The 25845-nt window shown below is 42.4% G+C and overlaps 1 protein-coding gene across 1 annotated transcript in view; it reads left to right on the top strand.

The window, feature by feature from the left end:
* Positions 1-25845, top strand: part of LOC119941973 (triadin-like) — a 229505-nt gene that overhangs the window by 63569 nt on the left and 140091 nt on the right. The window contains exons 4-7 of the mRNA XM_038762560.1: positions 4989-5042; positions 12305-12331; positions 15097-15132; positions 23670-23696. Coding sequence (XP_038618488.1) covers positions 4989-5042; positions 12305-12331; positions 15097-15132; positions 23670-23696 — 144 coding nt within the window. The remainder of the gene's footprint in view (positions 1-4988; positions 5043-12304; positions 12332-15096; positions 15133-23669; positions 23697-25845) is intronic.

The following is a 25845-nucleotide window of genomic DNA, read 5'->3' on the forward strand; positions in this document are numbered from 1 at the left end:
CTCCAATGGCTACCGATCAATCTGCGCATCAAGCAGAAACTCCTCACCCTGGGCTTCAAGGCTCTCCATCACCTCGCCCCCTCCTACCTCACCTCCCTTCTCTCCTTCTACTGCCCAGCCCGCACCCTCCGCTCCTCCACCACTAATCTCCTCACTGTACCTCGCTCTCGCCTGTCCCGCCATCGACCCCCGGCCCACGTCATCCCCCGGGCCTGGAATGCCCTCCCTCTGCCCATCCGCCAAGCTAGCTCTCTTCCTCCCTTCAAGGCCCTGCTGAGAGCTCACCTCCTCCAGGAGGCCTTCCCAGACTGAGCCCCTTCTTTCCTCTCCCCTCGTCCCCCTCTCCATCCCCCCGTCTTACCTCCTTCCCTTCCCCACAGCACCTGTATATATGTATATATGGTTGTACATATTTATTACTCTATTTATTTATTTATTTATTTATTTTACTTGTACATTTCTATCCTACTTATTTTATTTTGTTGGTATGTTTGGTTCTGTTCTCTGTCTCCCCCTTTTAGACTGTGAGCCCACTGTTGGGTAGGGACTGTCTCTATGTGATGCCAATTTGTACTTCCCAAGCGCTTAGTACAGTGCTCTGCACATAGTAAGCGCTCAATAAATACGATTGATTGATTGATTGATTGATTGTCTGTGAAACCTATATGGGATAGAGATTGAGCCTGACCTGATTAGCTTATATCTACCCCAGTGCTTAGTGCAGTACTTAGTGTCCCTCCCACTTGGACTGTGGGTCCCATGTAGGACAGGCCCTGTGTTCACCCTGATTATTTTGTACCTACCAAAGTGCTTACTACAGTGCTTGGCACATAGGAAACACTTAACGACTGCCATTATTATTATTATTCTTGTACCAAGTGTCATTTATTCATTCAATCATTTTATTGAGCACTTACTGTGTGCAAAGCACTGTACTGTTTGGAAGAATACAATATAACAACAAACAGAACCATTCCCTGCCCACAACAAGATCACAGCTTGGAGGGGGAGACAGACATTAACATAAATGAATTACAGATATATAAATATGTGCTGTGGGTAAGGGAGGGAGAATGAATGAAGAAGCAAGTAAGACTGGCACAGAAGAGTGGGAGAAGAGGAGATGAGGGGTTAGTCAGGGAAGGCTTCCTGGAAGAGGTGCACCTTCAATAAGGCTTTGAAGTGGGGAGGGCAATTGTCAGTCTGATAAGAGGAGGGAGGGCCATCAAGGCAAGATATGGGTGAGAGGTTGGCAGTGAGATAGTTGAGATCGAGGTACAGTGAGAGGTTAGTACCAGAGAAGCGAAGTGTGCAAGCTGGGTTGTAGTAGAAGAGAAGTGAGGTGAGGTAGTAGGGGGAATGTGATGGAGCGCTTTAAAGCCAATGGTGAGGAGTCTTTGCGTGATGTGGAAGTGGATGGGCAATCACTGGAACTTGTTAAGGAAAGAACTCAGACCTGGAAGACAGAAGGCCTGCGTTCAAACCCCGGCTCTGCCACTTGTGTGCTGTGTGACCTTGGTCAAGTCACTTAAGTTCTCTGTGCCTGTTACCTCATCTGAAAAATGGTATTAAGACTGTGAGCCCTATGTGGTACAGGGACTGTATTCAATTCTACTATCTTGTATCAACCCCAGAGCTTAGTACAGTGCCTGGCTTATAGTAAGTGGTTAACATATACCATAATGTGCATATCAAATCAATGTCTGTTGCATCCCATGTTGGCTGGGGAGCCTATCTGAGGAGAATGTTGGCAGCAGGGTGCCCAGACATTTTAGTCTTCTGGGCGCTGCAAGGAGTGGACAAAATAATCATTCATTCAGTCATTTATTGATTGCTTACTGTGGTCAGACTACTGTACTAAGCACTTGGGAGAGCACAATACAACAATAAACAGGCATATTCCCTGCTCATAATGAGATTACAGTCTAGAGGAGGGAAGACAGATCAATATAAATAATTGACAGATATAATAATGATGATGATGATGGTATTCATTAAGCACTTCTGTGCCAAGCACTGTTCTAAGGGGGATACAAGGTAATCAGGTTGCCCCAAGTGGGGCTAAGTCTTAATCCCCATTTTACAGATGAAGTAACTGAGGCACAGAGAAGTGAAGTGACTTGCCCAAAGTCACACAGCTGACAAGTGGTGGAGCTAGCTCCCAAGCTCATGCTCTTTCCATTGAGCCAAGCTGCTTCTCTAGATATGTACATAAGTGATGAGGGCTGGGAGGGGGGAAGAACAAAGCGAGCAAGGGAGTGGGAGAAAAGGAGAGGAGCTGATGAGTCTGGGAAGGCCTCTTGGAAGAGACGTGCCCTCAGTAAAGCTTTGAAGGCGGGGAAGAGTAAGTTGTCTGTCAGATTTGAGGAGGGAGGGCATTCCAGGCCAGAGGCTGGATGTGGCTAGGGATTGGTGGCAATATAGGTGAGATTGATGCACAGTTAGAAGATTGGCATTAGAGGAGCAAAGTCTGTGGGTTGAGTTGTAGAAAGAGAGTAGCGAGGTGATATAGGAGGGGGCTAAAAACCCAAGGAAGCATAACCTCCCACGATATGATCTAGCCACGGACAGTTGGAAAATAGCAGACGATTTAGCTAGCTCTCTTCCTCCCTTCAAGGCCCTACTGAGAGCTCACCTCCTCCAGGAGGCCTTTCCAGACTGAGCCCCCTCCTTCCTCTCCCCCTCCTCCCCCTCTCCATTCCCCCCGCCTTACCTCCTTCCCTTCCCTACAGCACCTGTATATATGTATATATGTTTGTACATATTTATTACTCTACGTATTTATTGATTTTACTTGTACATATCTATTCTATTTATTTTATTTTGTTGATATGTTTTGTTTTGTTCTCTGTCTCCCCCTTCTAGACTGTGAGCCCACTGTTGGGTAGGGACTGTCTCTATATGTTGCCAAATTGTACTTCCCAAGCGCTTAGTACAGTGCTCTGCACACAGTAAGCGCTCAATAAATATGATTGTCTGATTGATTAGTTCTCCTTCATTTTGGCATTTGCCTTCTCGATCAACTCTGGTTTAAGCGAAAGTTGCATTCACTACTCAGGCCTGTATTGCCATGTACCATCACATCAGCACTGGATCACATTCTATATAGACAGAGATAAGTTCAATCAATCATGCTTACTGTGTGCAGAGCACTGTACTAAACACTTGGGAGAACACAATAGAACAGAGTTGGTAGACACATTCCCTGCCCACAATGAGCTGAGGACATTTAGTTCATTGTGGACAGGGGTTGTCTCTTTTTATTGCTGTATCGTGCTTTCCTAAGCACTTAGTACAGTGCTCTGCACTCAATAAATGCCGATGAATGAATGAATCTAAAAGCTCCTTGTTGGCAGGAAATCTGTCTACCAGCAGTTTCATTGTACTCTCCTAAGCATTTAGTTCAGTGTTCTGCACATGATAAGTGCTCAATAAATACCATTGAGTGGGGAAAAAAAATCTGAGGGACAAGGGATTGTGTCTAATTCCCATCCATTTATTCTCTCCCAGCACTTCCTATAAAGCTCTGCACACAGTAAGCACTTAATAAACAGTATTGCTATGGCTAGAGGAGAGATAATGAATACCCACTGGGTACAGTGAAGTGTACTATGAAGCCAAGCATGTAAAACAGAAGTACTGGACATGTTTCCTGCCCACAAAGTCTACACTGAAACAGGGAAAACAAATCTACAAGTCCTGCCCAAGTAATCAAAATAACTGAATGATCAGTTTACTCTGTATGTGTACATAACTGTGTAAATAAATTTGCAAATGCTCAATTGGTATACATAAATCTATAAACATGTTGTAAACTGTGGACAGGGAATGTTTGTTTATTATATTGTAGTCTCCTAAGTGCTTAATACAGGGCTCTGCAAATAGTGTTCAATAAATATGACTGACTGACAATGAATGAGTGGAACTCCTGTGGATAGGAAATGTATCTCTCAACTCTACTGTATTGTCTTTTTCCAAGTGTCTAATACTGTTCTCTGCACAGAGTAAATGCTAAATAAGTACTAGTAATTGATTTTAAAAACTTTTAGAAAGTCACAACTATCTGAGCAAAATGCCTAACAAAAGCTACAATGTGGAAGAATTTGTGTTTACCGTACACTAAAATCATGCTCATATCCATACTAAATGTGGACTGAAATTGATGAGTTAAAGATATTGTCCAGTATTTGTTCTTAAATGATTAGACATTTTTCATTTTGGGAAAACAGCCAATCCTCTGATTTATTCATAAAGTGCCACATGAGGGGAAAGATGTTACTGTGAAAACCTTCTCTTTTAGCTTCAGGGATTTTTGTCTTTTTCCTTTGGATCGTGGTGCAGCGAAACGATGTATTTAATATCCTCTTCCTTTCTGTGTAAATAAGTGACTAAGGCAAAAGAAGTAAAGGGGAGGAACAAGAGGCCCAATAAAGCCCAACTCACTACCTCAATAACCCCCACAACGCACCAGGGCCTGGAGCTGGAATGACAAATTGTGGTGGGGAAAAAAAAAGACAAAGGAGAGGTCATAATCATGTGGTCACACATTGGGGAACCACCATTTCCACACTCTATTCCTCATTCTCTGAGTCGCCTTTGAGTGAACCCTGAATAGGTCACTTTCTTTGTGTCCGAATTCCCAGTCCACAGAGCTGAGATTATAAAGCCACACTAATGGAGAAAGCACTCAGAGACTTTCTGAGGTACTCCTCTGTGAGGGCCATACAAATGCAAAGTATTATCCTAATCGTTGCTTTACACTGTAGCAGGAGCAATTTCTCTGTACTGCCTTATTTCAGGCCTTTATTTGATTCAGACAGATTTTTCTTTGTATGTCTAGCATCCCGTTAATAATTGTATTCATTCTTCACTAGAAAGACTGTGCTCACGGCCAAGATTTTTTTTTTTCATCTGTTGTTTTCCCTTCGAGTTGTGTATTTTTGTGATATAATACTTTCGAGTAATTGGTTTCATTTGTTCCTTTTAAGAGCCGGGGAAAATTCCGGAAGCCAAACAAGGCACGACGAAATCTGCAGCCCAGGGTAAGCAATGAAAAATCCCCCCTCCTATTTTTTAATCGTTACCTTTACAACTTTCCCCATGTGACCGGGAATCTAGTTTATTAAGTCACCACCACCACCTTGTGGATTGTCTGAGCATCATTGAAGTCTTCCCTTTCATGGAGCTTCAGTACGCAGAGAAGTTAGCAATAAAAAGTTCTATTGAACATTTGATCATATTTACTGAGGGCTTACTGCATGTAAAACACCGTCCTAAGCTCTTGGGAGAGTACATTATAACAATAAACAGACACATTCCCTGCCCACAGCTAGCTTACAGTCTAGAAGGGGAGACCGACATTAATATAAATCAATAAATTACAGATATGTGTGTAAGCGAGCACCTACTGTATGCAGAACTTTGTATTCAGCACTTGAAAACAATTTGTATCCCTGCCTTCAAGAAGCTTACTTTCAAGGAAGGAGGCAGACTCTTAAATAGCTGAAAGTAATCGAGTATATACGTGAAAGTAATCGAGTATGTAATGTCTGTAAAGTGCTATGGAGGCTGTTAGTATTTAAGCATTTGGATGCTTCTAAGTGGCAGTTAGAGGAAAGCAAGAGGTTGGCTGCAGGAAAGTTGAGAAACAGCGCCGCGGCCTAAGACCTGCGTTCTAATCCTGGCTCTGAGTCTTGTCCGTTGTATGACCTTGGACAAGTCTCTTAACTTTTCTGTTCTTAAGTTTCTTCATCTGTAAAATGGAGATTAAGACTGTGAGCTTGTATCTGCCCCGGCACTTATTTCAGTGCCTGGTACACAGTAAACTCTTAACATATACCATTCAAATAATCTACCCCAGAGATTTGTACCATGCTTGTCGCAGCCTAGTCACTTAACGAATACTAAGATTATAATTATTATTGATGAGACAGAATGAGTAGGTTAAGTTGGGCAGAACCAAGGGTGCGATTTGGGGTTTAGTGGGAGAAAGGTGTGGATAAGTAGGAGGGAGAGAGTCTTTTTAAACCAATGGTCAGGAGGTGATGCTTGATATGGAGAGGAGTGAGAAACCACTGCAAGTTTTTGAGATGTGCGCGAAAAGGATATTTTAGAGAAATGAACCAGGCAGTAGAGGGAAGAATGGAGTGAAGAGGTGGTAGACTGAGTTGATCATAGAGGATGTTGATGTGGAAGAGAAGTGTCTGGTCTGGCCCTGTTGGCAGTTTGAATGGAGAGAAAGAGACAAATGGGGAGGTGTGGGAGGCTATAAGCTAAGGCGAGGGGTGGTCTGTGTGGGCCTGACCCTCTCAGTCCTACAGCACTTATGTCCATATCCATAATTCAATTGTTGATATTTATGCCCTTCTTCCCCTCTGGACTGTGAGCTCGTTATAGGCAGGGAATGTGTCCGTTTATATTGTACTCCCCCAAGCACTTAGTACAGTCCTCTACACACAACAAGGGCTCAATAAATGCCTCTGACCAGATGCTGGAAATGATGTGTAGGAAGAACGAATGGGATTCTGGAGTACCTCATTCCCCTGGGATTTGCTCAATGCAAAATTATCTTGACACCTCCTAAAGGAAAGGACACAGTTGCCTACATCATTCAGTCAAACAGTATCCAAGGTCTATTTTCTTTTGGCTAAGGAATCTGTACTGACTGGCTTTGTAACTTAAATTTATGGGATAATTGCATGTTCTTTATTTTTTAGAAAATTATATACCGTGTAGATACCAGGTAGGTTGATTATTGGACTCTGTCTGTCCTGAATTTAGCTCTGTTTTCCCGGAGGATTTTTAATGGCATTTGTTAAACACTAACTGTGTGCTAGACACTGTACTTAGCACTGGGGTAGATACAAGCTATTCAGGTTGGACACAGTCCATATCCCACATGTGGCTCACAGTATAAATCCCCGTTTTACAGACAAGAGAGCTGAGGCACAAAGAAGTGAAGAGACTTGCCCAAGGTCCCACAGCGGACAGGTGATAAGGATTAGAACTCAGATCTGCTCACTCCTAGGACAGTGTTCTATCCAATAGGTTAGGCTACTTCTCAGCCTGAGTTTCTTTCATTTAGGTAGGGAAACCTAATTGGATGGTTTTGGACAATCCTTCCTCTCCTTCCTCTCCTCCCTCTCCTCCCTCTCCTCCCTCTCCTCCCTCTCCTCCCTCTCCTCCCTCTCCTCCCTCTCCTCCCTCTCCTCCCTCTCCTCCCTCTCCTCCCTCTCCTCCCTCTCCTCCTGTTCCTCCCGTTCCTTCCTTCCCTCTCCTTCCCTCCTCTCTCCCTCCCTTCCTTCCCTCTTTCATTCATTCATTCAATCGTATTTATTGAGCACTTACTGTGTGCAGAGCACTGTACTAAGCGCTTGGGAAGTACAAGTTGGCAACATAAAGAGACGGTCCCTACCTAACAGCGGGCTCACTTCTCTCTCCCTCCTTTCCTTCCCTTCCTTCCTTCCCTCTCTCTCTTCCTCCCTCCCTCCCTTCCTTCCTTCCCTCTCTCTCCCTCCCTGCCTTCCCTTCCTTCTTTCTCTCTCCCTCCCTTCTTTCTCTCTCCCTCCCTTCCTTCTCTCTCCCTCCCTTCCCTTCCTTCCCTCTCCCTCCCTTCCCTTCCTTCCTTCTCCCTCCCTCCCTCCCTTCCTTCCCTTCCTTCCTTCCTTCTCTCTCCTTCCCTTCCTTCCTTCCTTCTCTCTCCCTCCCTCCCTTCCTTCCCTTCCTCCCTTCCCTCTCCCTTCCCTCCCCTCCCTCCCTCCCTCCCTTCCCCTCTTCCCCCTTCCTTCCCTTTCCCCCTCCCTTCCCTCCCTTTACACCTCCCTTCCCTCCCTTTACACCTCCCTTCCCTTTCCCCCTTCCTTCCCCCCTCCCACCTTTCTCCCTTCCCCTCCCTCCCTTCCCCTCCCTTCCCCCTCCCTCCCCCCTGCTTCCCCCCTCGCTCCCTCACTCCCTCACTCCCTCCCTTCCCTCCTTCAGACAAAGATAACACCCTCCACTGACTACTGAAAGCTCTGAATTTTATATCAGGTTATTTTCCTTTAAGACACAGAATCTAGTCAAGTTTGAACCTGGAGCCTAGTGAGCTTCCTGCTCCACTCTTGTAGAGCCTCAGCCGAGTGATACAAAGTTATTCATCACTCCATAACCTCTGGAGCTTTGCAAAGCAGAAACGGGGTCAGCCTGTGGCATCAGCAAGACTCTTGGAGGAAACGTGGGGGGGAAAAAACCCATGATATGATTTGAAGACCATGGAAGGCTAGCGAGGGATTTTAGCTCACACACTCTTGTGACAGCTGGCATGCAAAGGGAATTGACTGAAAGCTCAGAACTGAGGAAATTCGTGATCCAGTTAAAATCAGATCTTTTGCTCTCTGAAAAGACTCCACCCCCAAAAGAAGATTAAATTAGTCCAAATATTTCAGCACCCAGATAGGCCTTTCTTAGCTATTCTAAAGTCCACAGTCCTGCAGAACATTGGAGCATGAAAATCATTATGTAAGGGATGACTTGGCTTAAAGAGTGGGAAATTGAATATTATCGGCCAGTTTGGCTATATATATATATATATATATATATATATATATATATATTTATGCATGTATATATATTTAGCCAAGCCCCCTGAATTAAAGGTGAGGAGGATTCTTGCAGCCTTCACTTCCCAGGAGAAACCTGTTAGATAAATGGTTATAATCCATAATTTTTCCTTGAAAGCAGAAGTTGAAGAGGAAAATCAGAAGAAGTCCTCACAATTCCCAGGGGCTACTTGGGTATGAAGAGTTCAAATCTCATCTATCTTTCATAGCTTTTTCAAACTTGACTAGAATCTGTGTCTTAAAGGAAAATAACCAAATATGAAATTCAGAGCTTTCGGTAGTCAGTGGAGGGTGTTATCTCTGACTGAAATTGCCCGCTTGCTCTCTGATGAAAGAAGGAAGGAAAGTTGTCCAAATCATTCAATTAGATTTCCTTACCTATATGTTTTCTTATTTGTTGAAAGGAAAAACCAATCAAAAGATTTATTGAGTACTGGCAGTTCCACTAACGACCCAAAGTACAGTAATAATGAACCCTCCATCAAGCAAAATCAGCACTCTCTCTGGGTAGTGTTATGCCAATGTAGGGGTTAGAAAAGAAGTTTTGCTATAAACTGAATTTAATTAAACTGCAAAAATTACAGACTCCCTTAGAAATTTCATATGAAATCTTTTTTCTTTTTTTTTTTAAATTTCATCTAGAAAAGAAAATGCCAGCTGTGAAAATAATTCTAAATATTGAATCAGAATCCTGAACAAACAGGAGAACTTTCATCAGTTCATTCATTTGTGTTTAATGATCCCCTGCTGTTTGCAGAACACTTCGTGCTGCAATAAATCAATGGTATTTATTGAGCGCTTACTATGTACAGAGCCCTGTCAGCTTCCTTCTAGACTGTAGGTTCAACCCCTTGATACTGTAAGCTCGTTGTGGGTAGGGAATGTGTCTTTTTTTTGTTATATTGTACTCTCCTAAGCACTTAGTACAGTGCTCTGCACATGGTAAGCGTTCAGTAAGTACAGCTGAATGACTGTATGAAGTCCTTGGGAGGGTACAACAGAGTTAGCAGACACATTCCCTGCCCACAGCCATCTTAGATGCATGTGGCGAATTCAGTAACAGTAAAATTCCCAGCCCCTGCCTTGAGAAACTGGTAATCTAATGGGAGAGACAGGCAGATGTTGGTAATGGCAACAGAAGAAAAATTATGTATTCAATTGGTAATAGCAGTAAACTCCTTGAGGCCATGGATTGTCTTTTACCTCAGTTGCATTTGCCTATGTGTTTAGTATAATGCTTTGCACACAACAGGCTCTCTAAAAATATGATTGATAAATTGAGTTGATTACATTTTAATGTACTCCAGTGTACAAATTCCATTTAGCTATCAATCAATAGTATTCAATGAGTGCCTATTATTATTTGGAGGGATCTAATGTCCACGAGTCATCAAAAATTGATTTAATGATTGAACTATATCAGGACTGCCTCATATTAATCACTTTGCACAGTTAATCAGACTCCTTGGGTAGAACCAATCCAAAAGATGCAACAAGAGAGAGATGGAAGCCCACTGTTGGGTAGGGACCGTCTCTATATGTTGCCAACTTGTACTTCCCAAGCGCTTAGTACAGTGCTCTGCACACAGTAAGTGCTCAGTGAATATGATTGATTGAATGAATGAATGGAAGAGGACAGGGAAAGCTTTAAAATGTTTCCCCCAACCCAGTCTCAATCTTGCAAGACCAAAAGAAGCATTTCCCCTTGGTTTTTTTTTTTTCTTCCAGGGTTCAGCTACTTCCATTTATGTACAAAAGATCGACCCTGTTCTTAGGAGAACTGGACTCTGTTTAGAATCCTCCGACTTTTTACACTTAAAGAACTTTTATGCCTTTTTCAAGGCTCTCCCAGTTGTTAAGAAGGCTGGCCCCTCTAGAAAGTAATTTATTTAAAAAATTGTATTAATTAAGCACTTACTCTGTGCCAGGTACTGTACTAAGTGCTGGGCTACATACTCAGTAACCAGATTGGACACAGTCCCTGTCCTGCACAGGGCTCCCAGTCTTAATCCTTATTTTATGGATGAAGTGAATGAGGCACAGAGAAGTTAGGTGGCCCAGCAGACTAGTGGCAGAACCAGGATTAGAATCCAGGTCCCCTGACTTCCAGGGTCATGGTCTTTCTACTAGGCAACACTGCTAATTTTATGAGGAAGCAACTTCTCCAGGAGGAGGCAACTTGGTTGTTGAACATACAAATCTGACACCAGACCATCCTCTCTCTTATGGGACAAAACTGTCCTTTTTACTTAGGGACTGAGTCGGAAATACTCAAATAAACCATGTAAGGGAAATCTCTTCCCTCACGTGCTCGTTTTTCTGTTCAGGAAATGATGCATGTGGTCCTTCTGAGAAGATTTAAGCGTGACTGTGGAAGCCAGGAGGAGGGGTAAAGAGATGCGAATTTGGATGCTTGCCATGACCATGTTTTTTAGGCATTACCAGGTGGTTCCCTCTGAGAACATGCCCACACTGCCATTGAATTGATGGCAAAACAAGATAATTACTCCTGCATCAGATTTTTCCATATGCCCTCATTCATTTATTCATTTATTCATTCACTGATTCAATCAATTGCATTTGAGTGCTTACTGTGTGCAGAGCATTGTGTTAAGTGCTTGAGAGAGTACAATATCACAATAAACAGGCACATTCCCTGCCCACAATGAGCTTGCAGTCTCCAAGACAGACTTGATCGTATATCACGATTGGTTCATCCCTCCAGTTAGAGTTTTGTCTTTTTATCTGGCCATGTGCATGCTGCTGAAGGTTCTGGGATATTCCCAAGACAGCATAGGCTATTTCTAGGGCCTTGTCCATGTTTAGAGCTACGTGTAAACTAGAGGCCCCACCCAACTTTCTAACCATCCTTCCCTAAATAGGCCCTCATTTCCTCTCCTCCCACTCCCTTTTTCATCCACCATGCACTTGGATTTACACCCTTTATTCACCCCTCACCCAGCCCCATGACACTTATTTACGTATACATTATTTATTTATATTAATGTCTGCCCCCTAAGACTGTAAGCTTGTGGTTTTTTTTAATGGCATTTGTAAAGCACTTACTATGTGCAAAGCATCGTTCTAAGCACTGGAGGGATACAAGGCGATCAGGTTGTCCCACGTGGGGCTCACAGTCTTAATCCCCATTTTACAGATGAGGTAACTGAAGCTCAGAGACGTAAAGTGACTTGCCCAAGGTCACATAGCAGACAAGTAGCCGAGCGGGATTAGAACTCATGACCTCTGACTTCCAAGCCCGAGATCTTTCCACTGAGCCACGTTGCTTCTCTAAGGCTATTGGAGAACTATTAATTATGAACTGTTGGAAGGGAATGTGTCTACCACCTTTGTTATATTGTACATTCCCATGCACTTAATGCAGTGCTCTGCACACACTAAGCACTCAATAAATGATTGATTTATTCCTGAAGTTGAAATCTTGACTATTTCAAAGGGGTTTGGGTATATTCATAGTAAACCCTTTGAAGCAGGGATGGTGGATCTCCTAATAGGTCTTCCAAATGCTAAATATTGAGCACTTACTGTGTGAGAAGCACTGTACAAAGCCCTTGGGGAGAGTGTACTACAACAGAATTGGTAGACACGTTCCCTGCCACAAGGAACTTACATTTCTACACACAGTGAGTGTTTAAGTACCATTGATTAAGCCCAGTTTATCATCATATTTTCTTTCTTTTCAGTAGGATCAAAAAAGGAAGACAAGAAAGAAGGTAAATAACAGTTGGATTTTCTGTGGGAGTTTGAACTTTTTTATGCAACAATCAAGAAGGATTTTCAGTGAATAAGGTTTTTATTAACAGGCACAGCCTACTCATATTCTTTGATCATTCGGGGGCTCCTGGTTGTGCTTTAGGATATTTTCTAGAAAAATGTGAAATAAGCTTGTCCTTCTGGACAATGTATTGCTATTTACCATTGTTGAAAGAGTAGAGAGTTCTTTTTCTGAAATAGTTTGAATACAACTTTCCCCAGAGTCAGGGACATGGGATCAGTGACTTTATGAGATGCCCACCCCTTCAGGTGGGACAAATCATCACCAGCACCTCCCCTGAAATGTTCCTAAAAGTCACCTCCTCTAGGAAGGCTTTTCTGATTGACTCTTTCACTTTTCTGATAGGCTTGTCCTAACCACTCCCTCTATATGTACATGTTTGTTTACAATGAATGCACGATCATTTTGAATCCACTCTTTTTACCAGTTTTCTTATTCTTTAATTTCCAATTCATGACCAGATTCTTCCCCACCAGATTGTAAGTTACTACGGCTAGAGATCACATCTTATATTTCTTCTGTATTTCCCCACTTTTAATAACATCATTTGAGGAGTCTGATTTTTAGCCTCAGTAACAACTTCACTTTGACAAGGTGCGGAGAATATGTTTTTGTTGTTTCATCTTCAGAATACTGCTCCATGTAATAATAACTTTGTACAATTCCACGAATTTCTCCCCACCAGAAATGAAAAATGAAAAAATGCATAATATGATACTTTCCCTCGCCAGAGATATAAGTCCTCACTGGAATAAATTAACCTTTTCCTTTCAATGATTTTCAGGCTCCAGTAATAATAACAGTTGTGCTTTTGTCCAGCACTGTTCTAAGGTAGATCCAATATGATTGGACTCAATCTCAGTTCCACATGTGGCTCACAGTCTGAGATAAGCAAAAAAGGTATCATATCCCCGTATGTACAGATGAGGAAACTGAAACACAGAATTGTTAGGTGACTAGCCCAAGGTCATACACCAGGAAAGAGACAGAGTCAGGATTAGAACCCAGGTTTACTGACACACAATTCTGGGCTCTTTCACAATTCAGGCCTTGCCATTTCTCAATTCCCAAGAGGTTCTTTGAGAAAGCCTGCTCCCCCCCTTACTATGGGCCCATGAATATTTAGCACCTCAGTGCCTTGATCAATTGAATTTACTGAGTGCTACTGTGTACCAAGCATTGTGCTAAGCCCTAAGAATAGTACAATTAAACAGAGTACATTAGATTCTGTGAGGCTCCATTCATTAAATCATATTTATTGAACACTTACTGTGTGCAGAGCACTGTACTAAGCACTTGGAAAGTACAATTTGGCAACAGAGACAATCCCTACCCAGAGACGGGCTCACAGTCTAGAAGGGGAGCTCACAGTCTACTGTCAGCTCATTGTGAGCAAAGAACGTGTCCATTTATTGTTATATTGCACTTTCCCAAGCGCTAAGTACAGTGTACTGCATTCATTCATTCAATCATATTTATTGAGCGCTTACTGTGTGCAGAGCACTGTACTAAGTGTTTGGAAAGTACAATTTGGCAACAGATACAGTCCCTACCCAACAATGGGCTCAGAGACAATCCTTACCCAACAATGGGCTCACAGTCTAGAAGGGAGAGATAGATAACAAAACAAGTAGACAGGCATCAATACCATAGAAATAGATATATAGAATTATAGATATATACACATAAATAAAATAAATAGAATAATGAATGTGTCCAAATATACACCAGTGCTGTGGGGAGGGGAAGAGATAGGAGCAGAGGGAGGGAGCTGGGAAGATTCATTCATTCATTCAATCGTATTTATTGAGCGCTTACTGTGTGCACAGCACTGTACTAAGCGCTTGGGAAGTACAAGTTTGTAACATATAGAGACGTCTCTACCCAACAGCGGGCTCAGTCTAGAAGATACTTGCCCCCGAGCATGTGGTCTCAATCAATCAATCAATCGTATTTACTGAGCGCTTACTGTGTGCAGAGCACTGTACTAAGCGCTTGGGAAGTACAAGTTGGCAACATATAGAGACAGTCCCTACCCAACAGTGGGCTCACAGTCTAGAAGGGGGAGATGGGGAGGAGAGGAGGAGCACAGGAAAAGGGAGGCTCAGTCTGGGAAAGACTTCTGGAGGAGGTGAGCTCTCAGTAGGGCTTTGAAGGTAGGAAGAGAGCTAGTTTGGCAGGCTAGTTTTACTGCACGCAGTAAGCACTCAATAATACGATTGAATAAGCCCAATCCCTTCTCACAAGAAGTTTACATACAGCGTAGCTTACAGGCAGCCTGTCACTAGGCCACCATTGTGACCCACGTACCCTGTAATGCCAGATTGGCCCTACTCAGCCAACACCTGGTGAGGGAAGCCATCTTCCTGACTTGGATCTAGCAGGGTCATTTCTGTGCTCTACCTTAGTGACTCCTCAGCGTCTTGAGGGGGACGCACACTGGCCATCCTGCCACTGGGGATGAGGGTCACCGTTTTCACTGCTGACAAACACTACTGGACGCTACACATCTCTAGTCTGTAAGCTCCTTGTGGGCAGGGAATGTGTCTACCAACTCGTTTACTCTGTACTCTCCCAAGTGCTTAGGAAGGTGTGCTACACACAGTAAGCACTCAACAAATACCATCAGCTGATTGATTGAACCATTGTTTCTTAACTGCCCTTCCCCTTCTGTGTCTAACGAGCATATTTTTGGGTTTTTAGCCTCCAAGACAACAACTTCGCCTAAGACAGCAGAAGGTAAGAGGAAAACAGCTTATGGCTGTTAATGAAGCAGCGTGGCTCAGTAGAAAGAGCCCGGGCTTTGGAGTCAGAGGTCATGGGTTCAAATATCGGGTCTGCCCATTGTCAGCTGTGTGACTTTGGGCAAGTCACTTAATTTCTCTGTGCCTCAGTGGAGGTAACTCCACTGTAAAGTGGTGATTAATACTGTGAGACCCCTGTGGGACAACCTGATCACCTTGTAACCTCCACAGAGCTTAGAACAGTGCTTTGCACATAGTAAGCGCTTAATAAGTGCCATTAAAACAAACCTGTACTTTGACAAGATGCAGAGAAAAACTTTTTTGTTGTTGTTGTGTCATCCTCCATAATACTACCCCATGTAATAAGTCCTTCCCTTGAAAAACAAAAATGATCTTTCCCTTCAGGGTTAATATGAAGAGAAAACAGTTTGGATTAAATCTGATCCAAAAGCAATATCCACAGGAGCATTTTCCTTATAAATATTCTGTGTTTGGTTGGCAAGTACCCTGAAGATTTCAACCTCTGAGATCTCACTGTCCTGTAAAAGGTTTCAAGCTTGGTTTGATTCAGCAAATGGGGTGTTTCCATTCCCAGCAGCTGTGAGAGAAAAACACTTTTCTAGGATTGCTTCAAGCTATCTGCCATTTTGTCCTTACCTGTGGACTTTCTTTCTGATCAGGAATTTTCCCTGAAGGACTGTATGGAGCCTGGGGATAATATGAGCTTTATAAAAAAAATAAGCTGGGTACATTGTTCCATTTCTCTATGAAAACCATATTCTGGTCTCCTGTGAAAAATCTTTCCAGAAATTATTTCCACACCAACATCACCTGTCACATTTTGACTTGAAGTCGGGTAATAAACATCGTATCAGGAATTTAATGCGAGACAGAATTAAGGTCACCATACTTCAAAATTCCTCCGAGTATCTTTTAGTGTTGCTGTAAGTTTCAGAATCTTGGGCTGGATGGACCATGACACGGCAAGCGCTTTCATTCAAGTATCTTTTAGTGCTGCTGTAAGTGTCAGAATCTTGGGCTAGATGGACCATGACACTGCAAGCGCTTAGCACAGCACTCTGCACACAATAAGCGCTCAATAAATATGATTAAATGAACAAGTGATCCAGTGTGGTTGGGTCTGTGGCATCATGCTCTCATAAATGGGTCCTGAACAAATTTATGAGATCACAATTTATAATGGGACTTTGATCACGTATTCAATGAGCACATAATGTGGGCATGTCACTCCCTTCCTCAAAAATCTCCAGTGGTTGCCTATCAACCTTCGTATCAAGCAAAAATTCCTCACTATTGGCTGCAAAGCTCTTTATCACCTTGACCCCTCCTCACTTCCCTTCTCTCCTTCTACAGCCCAGCCCACACATTTCACTCCTCTGGTGCTAACCTTCTCACTGTGCCTCATTCTCACCTGTCCCACTGACCCCTAGCCCATGTCCTACCTCTGGCCTGGAATGCCCTCCCTCCTTACATCTGCCAAACTAGCACACTTTCCCCCCTTCAAAGCCCTACTGAAAGCTCACCTCCTCCAAGAGGCCTTCCCAGACTGAGCCCTCCCTTTTCCTCTGCTCCTCCTCCCCTCCCCATCGCCCCGACTCCCTCACTCTGCTCTACCCCCCTCCTCACCCTTCAGCACTGGTGTATTATTCTATTTATTTTATTAATGATGTGTATGTATCTATAATGCTATTCATTTATATTGATGCTATTAATGCTTGTCTACTTGTTTTGTTTAGTTGCCTGTCTCCCCCCCAACCCCCACTTCTAGACTGAGACCGTTGTTGGGTAGGGATTGTCTCTATTTGTTGCTGAATTGTACTTTCCAAGTGCTTAGTACAGTGCTCTGCACACAGTAAGCACTCAGTAAATACGATTGAATGAATGAATGAAAATGTTCAGAATGCTTAGGAATGTACATTAAATAGACAAAATTCCAGCCCTAAAGGAGCTTATAAATGGCCTAGTGAATAGATCATAAGCCTAGGAGTCAGAAGGACTTGGGTTCTAATCCTCACTCTTCCACCTGTCTGCTGTGTGACTTTGGGCGAGTCACATAACTGCTCTGTGCCTCAGTTACCTCACAGTTACCTGCTATTTCTATCATTTATATAAATGATTATCCCCGAGGAAAGAGTTATGAAAAAATTAAATACTGCTAGCCATCTCTTTCAATCTGTTGCATCCTAGAAATGCACTCTGTTGCATCCTAGAAATGAACAGTCCCTGGGATGTAGATTATGCCTTTCACACTCTCAAAAAGTCTGAGTAAAGGGTGCAATTCCTATAATTCCTCAATCTAGCTCCACAGAGTGTGGTTTTGGCTTATTCAGAGGTATTTAGTGAGTGCTTACTGTGTGTAGAGTATTGTACTAAGCCCTTGGGAGAGTACAATAAAACAGAGCTGGTAGCACATCTAATACTTTCTTCAGAGGCTCATGATTCTCTGGAAATAAAGGAGTTCTGCCTGCAGCCTATAGACCTTTCAAAATCAACTTCCAAAAAATACAATTTCTCAGCTATTACTGGGACAACTGTCTTCAACTTCAATTACATTCTTGTGCTCAGATGCTGCTGTGGCTTTGAGTCTTCCAAGTTTCAAAGTCTTTTTAGTATTAAAATTAATAAAATTGGGGTATTGTTACTTGCTTACTAGGTGCCAACCAGCTGGATAGGTAGGAGTTGTTTGGCTCGGACACGGTTCTTGTCCCTGACCCGAATGGGCTCACAGTCTCTCCTGGACTGAGAATGGATATTTCATCCCCATTTTACAGATGATGTAACTGAGGCACAGAGAAGCCAAGTGGCTTACCCAAGATCACACTGCAAGCAAGAAACAGAGCCGGCATTAGAACCAGATCCTCTGACCCCCAAGGCCTGTGTTCTTTCCCTTAGGCCATGCCACATCCTAGATAGAGGTAGACCTCATTTTTCCCCTGGAAGAAGTCGTCTTTTTTTTTTTAATAGTATGTAAGTGCATACTATGTGCCAGGCACTGCGCTAAGAGGTGGAAAAGATAAAAGCTAATCAGGGTGGACACTGTCCGTGTCCCCTGTGGGGTTCATAATCTTAATCCCCATTTTACTAATGAGGTAACTGAGGCACAGAGAAGTGAAGTGACTTGCCCAAGGTCACACAAGAGACAAATGGGAGGAATGAGGATTAGAACCCAGGTCTTCTGAGACCCAGGCCTGTGTGTTATCCACTGTCATGCTGAATTTGTTCCTACCCTATCCTACCTGTTCAGAACTGTATCAGAATTATTTTTACTGCTTTCTCTTTCAACCTCCCCCACCCACCCAAACCACCCATTTTTTTTCTGCTGATACAACGGTTCCCTGGATATGCTTGGAATGCCAGTGTTTGTGCTTTAAATATCTTAGAAATAGCTGATAGTGCACTTTACTTAGCACAAAAATCTGTTCCTAGCATTTTGTCTGACTCTCAGCACTGTATAAACTTCTCCTGGAGTCTCTAGGTTTATTAGGTCAGAGATATGTGTGAAAAAGATAAGAATAAAATTCAACTTTACTATTTCCCTTACCTGCAATTTATCTTCGTGCCAGTCTCCCCACGTAGACTGTAAGCTCCTTGTGGGCAGGGATCACATCTACCAACAGTACTATGCTTTATTTTCCCAAGCACGAAATTCAGTGCTCTGCACACAAAAAGCACTCACTAAGTACCAATGAATGATTGATGGATATAAGAGAAGCAAAATGCTAAATTAAAAAAGGAAAAATACATTCAGTTAACCTAACTTCCAAAAATTATATTTTTTTAAACATACTGTAACTTTTAACAGGAATTAGTAACAGTATTTATCAATCCCTTACTTACTGTTAAGCACTGTTCTAAGTGCTGGAGTAGATACAAGTTAATCAGATGGGACACAGTGACTGTCCCACGTAGGGTTCACAGTCTTAGGAGGGAGAAATGCTGTTTTATCCCCATTTTACAGTTGAGGAAGCTGAGGCACAAAGAAGTTAAGTGGCCCTTCCAAGGTGTCACAGCAGGCAAATGGCAGAGCTGAGATTAGAACTCAGATCCTCCAACTTCCAAGTCTGTCCTCTTTCCACTAGGCCACACTGCTTCCCCAAGGAATTCACTTTCCTGTGTTTCTTGTGCTTAACCAGAAACACCAAATGATGGTCCAGTAGCAAAAAAAGTTGTTTTTTCTTCCCCATACCTTTCCTTGGTTCCTGAGAAAGATGAATCAAAAATTTCCTTGGAATACTGCTATCTATGGTCTAATTTGGGTTATCACTTCAGTGAGTGTCATTAATCAATCAATCAATTGATGGTATTTATTCAGTCAGTGCTTACTGTGTGCAGGGCACTGTACTAAGGACTTAGGAGAGTACCATCAAATAGAGCTGGTAACTATGATCCCTGCCCTCAGGGACCTTAAAATCTAGTGTGGAAGTCATTAAAATTTATTAATAATAATTGTGGTATTTGTTAAGCTACTTAACATGGGCCTGCATTATACTAAGCACTGGCGTCTGTAAAAGCAAATATGGTTGGATACATGGGGCTCACAATCTCAATCCCCATTTTATAGATGAGGTAACTGAGGCACAGAGAAGTGAAGTGACTTGCCCAAGGTCACACAGCAGACAAGTGGCAAAGACAGGATTAGAACCCACAACCTACTGACTTCCTTGGCCCATGCTCTATCTACCACCCCATGCTGCTCCTTAAGTAGCAGAATATGAGGATATGGACATGAGTAGGGTGGGGAAGAATCAAAGCGCTTAGGGCGCGCAGACCGAAATACATAGGCAATGCAGAAGGGAGGAAAATTAGGATAGGGAAATGAAAGGTGAGTCAGGGAATGCTTCTCAGAAGAGATATGACTTTAGCAGGGCTTTGAAGATGTCATCATTTTCTCACCCCTAAAGAGAGTCCCCAAAGTACCCATCAAATCCCAGATTTGGATATTGCTAAATTTTGTATTGATCCCTGAGTCCGAAGATCTGAATTAAATCTGTTTGCTTTAGAGGGGACTCGAATGCCAACAGGTAGCTGTTGAACATTTTTTGGGGTAGGGAATTTGTTCATTGTTATATTGTACACTCCAAAGAGCCTAGTACAGTGCTTTGCACATAAGTGTTCAATAAATATGATTGAATGAATGAATGAATGTTTGGCCCTTTGTGTCATTTGCAAATAATGGAAGGGAACAATATTACCAAAGAAGCCCTTACTGTGCACTGTGGCTATATGTGAATCACCAAAAAAAGTAAAGATACCAAATCTGTGAAACTCAACCCATCATTTTTCCTGAACTTAATAACAATAATAATAACAATAATAGTAGTAATAATAATAATAGTATTTGTTAAACTAAGTGCCAAACTCTCTTCTAAATAGTGGGGTAAATCAATCAATCAATGGTATTTATTGAGCACTTTCTGTGTGCAGAGCACTGTAGTAAGCTACTTGGAGGAATAAATCACAACAGAGTTGGTAGATGCGTTACCAGGTCCCTATCCCACATGGGGCTCACAGTCCTGGGGAGACGGAGAACGCATATTTAATCTCTGATTTACAGATGAAGAGACTGAGGCACAGATATTTGTTTAAAGTCAAAACTCACCCATGCTGGGCAGCCGCAGCATGGGTGAGAGTCGAGGGTGGAGACTTGAGTTTACTGCGCGGTAGGCAGCATGGTAAACCACTTTTGTATTTTTACCAAGAAAACTCTATGGATCCACTACCAGAATAATTGCAGATGGAGAGTGGGGCGTGCTGGGAGAGATGTGTCCGTGGTGTTGCTATGTATTGGAAACAACTCGACAGCATAATACAATTACTCTACCAGATTTTCTTTAATTTGAAAAAAATCCATTAGTTGTAATCAATCTTGAACTAGAGACCCCTTTTGAGGCAGCAGGTTTCTATCCTCATGTTCCTTCCCATAGTTCATTCCTGCCCTCCAATCGATAAACACTGGTTGTCCCCATGGAGAGGGAAGAAGATACCTGCTCTGGATTCTTCCTTGGATCAGAGAGCCTTCCCAGCCACTGGTCTCACTCTGTTTCCCCGGGCTTCAGCTAAGACTAAACTAAGAGTGGAGCCGGGAAATCAAGAAATGATGTAGGCCCCATCCCTTTAGCCACCGTCATTCATTCATTCAATCATATTTATTGAGTGCTTGCTGTGTGCAGAGCACTGTACTAAGAACTTGGGAAGTACAAGTTTGCAACATATAGACCCGGTCCCTACCCAAGAATGAGCTCACAGTCTAGAAGGGGGAGACAGACAACAAAACAAAACATGTGGACAGATGTCAAGTCATCAGAATAAAACAGTGCCACAAAGCAGAACACACCCTTGGTGTTAGGTCCTTTAGTAATGGTGTCATGTTTGAGTATGGGCAGAGGAGAAGAGTCGAAACTCTACAGATTATCAGAAGGCGCCTCCCTAAAGGGGTCATCACAGGCTTTTTTCATCCAATGAAGAGCATACAATCCGAATCAAATAATAATAATAATGATGGCCTTTATTAAGTGCTTACTATGTGCAAAACACTGTTCTAAGTGCTGGGGAGGTTACAAGGTGATCAGGTTGTCCCATGGGGGGCTCACAGTCTTAATCCCGATTTTACAGATGAGGTAACTAAGGCACAGAGAAGTTACTTGTCCAAAGTCACACAGCTGACAATTGGCAGAGCCAGGCTTTGAACCCATGACCTCTGACTCCAAAGCCCGTGCTCTTTCTGCTGAGCCACACTGCTTCTCTACTTACTTGTATGGCATAGAGCATAGATTTGGGAGTCAGAAGGACCTGGGATCTAATCCCGGCTCTGCCACTTGCCTGCCGTGTGATTTTGGGAAAGTCACTTCACTTCTCCTGTGCCTCAGTTACCTCATCTGTAAAATAGGGATTAAGATTGTGATCCTCATGTGGAACAGGAACTGTGTCCAATGCAAGTTACTAGTATCTCCCCCAGTGCTTAGAACAGTGCATGACACATAGTAAGTGCTTAACAAGTACCATTATTGTTATTATTATTATTATTTTGATTGAGGCAAAATAGGTAATAGCTCTGCTTCTTAGAGAAACAGGATGGTCTAATGGAAAAAACATGAAAGCATGAACCTGGAAGCCAGAGGATTTGAGTTCTAATCCCAATTCTGTCACTTACCTGCTGTGCAACCTGGGGCAAGTCACTTCACTTCTCTGTGCCTCAGTTTCTTTATCAGTAAAGTGGTGATAAAATACATGTTTTCCCTCCTATTCATAATAGGAGTCCCATGTGGGTCAGGGACCTGATTATCTCTAATACTGTACACTCTCAAATGCTTAATACAGTGCTCTGCACACAGTAAGTGCTCAATAAATATTGTTGATTGATTGTGTATGCCCTAGTTCTTAAAGCAGTGCTTAGCACATAGTAAGTACTTAACAAATACTGCAATTATCATTATTATCATTTATTGTTATTATTATCATAAATATTTATTAGATGAGGGACCCCATTTGAGTCAGGGACTATATACAACCTGATAACCTAATATGCACTGTAGCACTTAGTACAGTGCTTGGCTCATAAGTGCTTAACAAATACCACGATCATTATTATTAATATTATTATCATTATTATTTTCACTTAGCCTGTGGGCCCTGAGACAGATACTGTGTCCGATTTGATAATCTTATATCCACCGCTGTACTTGGCACAAAGCAACTGCTCGATAATCATTATTGTTTGTATGATTTGGTCTCTACATAAAATGAAAGTGTATAAAATACAATAAAACTCTGCATTAAACTGAGGAAAGCACAATCATTACCTACTCTATTAATGTCAGAGGCACATCATAAATGGAAACAATATATGAAATGGGCTTTGGGAGGAGCACTTGTACTGAAAACCAAATTGCATGAACGGTTTTCCAGTCTTTACAGCAGAGGGTAGTCGGAAGCCTGCTCTGACAATTTTCTGTTGGTGTATAAATAAAGACAGGAATCCATGGACGGTGACTGGATGGAAATCTGAATAGGAAAATCAGTGCCAGGCACACACTTGCTTCCCAGCTCCATCTGAGTAGCTATTATTATTATTTTTAATGTTTTTCCCCTCTCAAACTGAAAATATTCTGAAGAGGATGCCAGTATCAGCATAGTTTGAAAGACAGCTCATAGTCTCAAACTGTATCACTTTCCGAGCTGTGATTAACATTGTAACTAATTTTATGCATCTTAGAAATTACCCAAATCTCCCTTAATGTTCAATTTCATTCTTCCTTGGGTTGTTTTATCTTCTTCTATAAACCCCTGGAAACACAACAACCAAATTTGTCATCTAAAATAACAGCAACAAATCGATTACTGAATCATGAGACAGTTCCATTATAATCATGTAGAAACTACAGTTCAGAGCAGGAAAAGGAAGAAAAATATGTGGAATTTAGTAACAGTTGATGGAAGACTTAATTTTACTTAACAGTGAAAGTGCTAACTTCCGATTTTTATTCATGCATTCATTCTTTTTGCTTTTTTCAGCAAAATCACCAAAGAAGGAGACTTCTGGTAAGCAGGATTCCATATCAGGTTTTTTTTTCTCGTCTGCTTGATTGTGTTCTGCTGGAGTGAAATGGTCGATTTCAGAGGGGTAAAACATACAAAGAAATGATAGTCGAATAATTGAAGAGTGGGGACCAGAACAAACTCAGTTCTGACACAGTCAGGGATGGATTAATGCCAGGGATAACAGGGTTTAAACCCAGATTTAGCGGGGCCGCACCTGACATGCTAAATTTGCGCTCCCTGCATCGGGCATTATGAAGATGCTGTTTTCTTTAGACTGCTTGTGTCAGGATGTCTGCTTGTCCTTAGAGACCCTGCCCTTCAAATTTCCCAGAGTCAGATGCGTGAGAGGGGAATGTATGCCCTCAAGAGTTAATAGTAATAATAATAGTATTTGTTAAGCACTTAGTATGTGCTAAGCACTGTTCTAAGCAGTGGAGTTCAACCCAAGCTGGAACCTGGGCCTGGTCTTTTTAATTCCCCTCTGCTTCAACTTCCTTTTCTTCTCATTTCACCCACCTTCGTGGGTTGTGGGGGGAAGGGAATGGAGAGGTGATTAACACAAATGGGGGTTTTTTAATGATATTTGTTAAGTGCTTACCAAGTATCAGACACTATACTAAGGTGCAAATCACCACGAGGTGGTATTCCCACTAGATAATGAAGGCCCAGGCCCAGACTTTGGTAATTCGACCCTATCCGTAGAACGTGACAGCAGAATTAGGGAATGTTGTTCTAACAATGTGCTAATTTTCCTTAATGTCGATTCTTCAAGAACTCAATCCCTGCATTGTAGGAGAACTGACTGCAATGTAGTTTGTCACCCGGTTGTAGTAATAGTATTAAGCACTAAAATACTTTTAACTAGCAGTAAAAAGTACCAAGGGCTTACTGGGTGTAGAGCACTGTACTAAGCTTTGGGAATGAATACCGAGGTGGGAATTAGACATACCCCCTGTCCCTCAAGGGGCTCACCATCTAAGAGTATAAATAAGGTGAGGTGACTGGCGATAGACACTTAAGGAGCGATAAAACAATCACATACTGAAACAATATGAAAAGCAAGGATGAATGAACAAAATAAAAATATACAGAAATCATTAGGCTGCTGTAGCAAGAAGAATTTGAGGCTCCTTATGGCTCAGAATGTAAGGTGCTCTCAAAGTCACAGCAACCTCTACAATCCCCATTAGCCTTCCCCGGATTTTGCGGTGGCCTTAGGCTGTGGCTGTTTTGATCTGTCCCTCCGGGGGAGAGGAAGGCAGGATGGAAATCAATCAATCAATCAATTGTATTTATTGAGCGCTTACTGTGTGCAGAGCACTATACTAAGCGCTTGGGAAGTACAAGTTGGAAACATATAGAGACAGTCCCTATCCAACAGTGGGCTCACAGTCTAAAAGGGGGAGACAGAGAACAAAACCAAACATACTAACAAAATAAAATAAATAGAATAGAATAGATGGAAAGGTGTCTCCTCAATGGTGTGGAAGAGAGGTGATGCCCGTTCTCTGAGATGTCAGGTGGTACGCACAAAGCACGTTGGTAGCCGGCCAGTGGCCCAGAGGGGATGCGGATGTTGCCAGTTGTCTTTCTCAGCTGTGGTGGAGCCATGTCATGGCAGGGTCCTCCCTGAAATTGCAAATCCCAATTTCAAATGTCTGTTAGCACTTCATTCATTCTTCCATTCTGTAATATTTATTGAGCACTGACCGTGTGCAGAGCACTTGGGAGAGTACAGTATAACAACAAACAGCCACATTCCCTGCCCACAGCGAACTTACAGTCTAGAGACAATCAATCAATCAATCGTATTTATTGAGTGCTTACTATGTGCAGAGCACTGTACTAAGTGCTTGGGAAGTACAAATTGGCAACACAATGACTCATTGTCAACATCTACTTTATCTCTACTCAGGTATGAGAGTCTGAAAGTGGCACTTTCCAGAGTTTTCCAGCTCAGGATTCTTTTGCAGACAGGCTCTGAAGAAGCTGCATGATGTTTGCTCTTCTGAACACCCATCCTCATAGTTAGGGGTGAATTTCCCCAATACTCTTTAACTTTCCGTAGTACAACCTAGGCATTAATTTATCCACATATTTCTTCAACCGACTGGTAGTTTTGACCAGGAAGCATCCCTAGGAAATAGAT

The sequence above is a fragment of the Tachyglossus aculeatus genome, chromosome 2, assembly GCF_015852505.1.
Source record: "Tachyglossus aculeatus isolate mTacAcu1 chromosome 2, mTacAcu1.pri, whole genome shotgun sequence".
Classification (NCBI taxonomy): domain Eukaryota; kingdom Metazoa; phylum Chordata; class Mammalia; order Monotremata; family Tachyglossidae; genus Tachyglossus; species Tachyglossus aculeatus.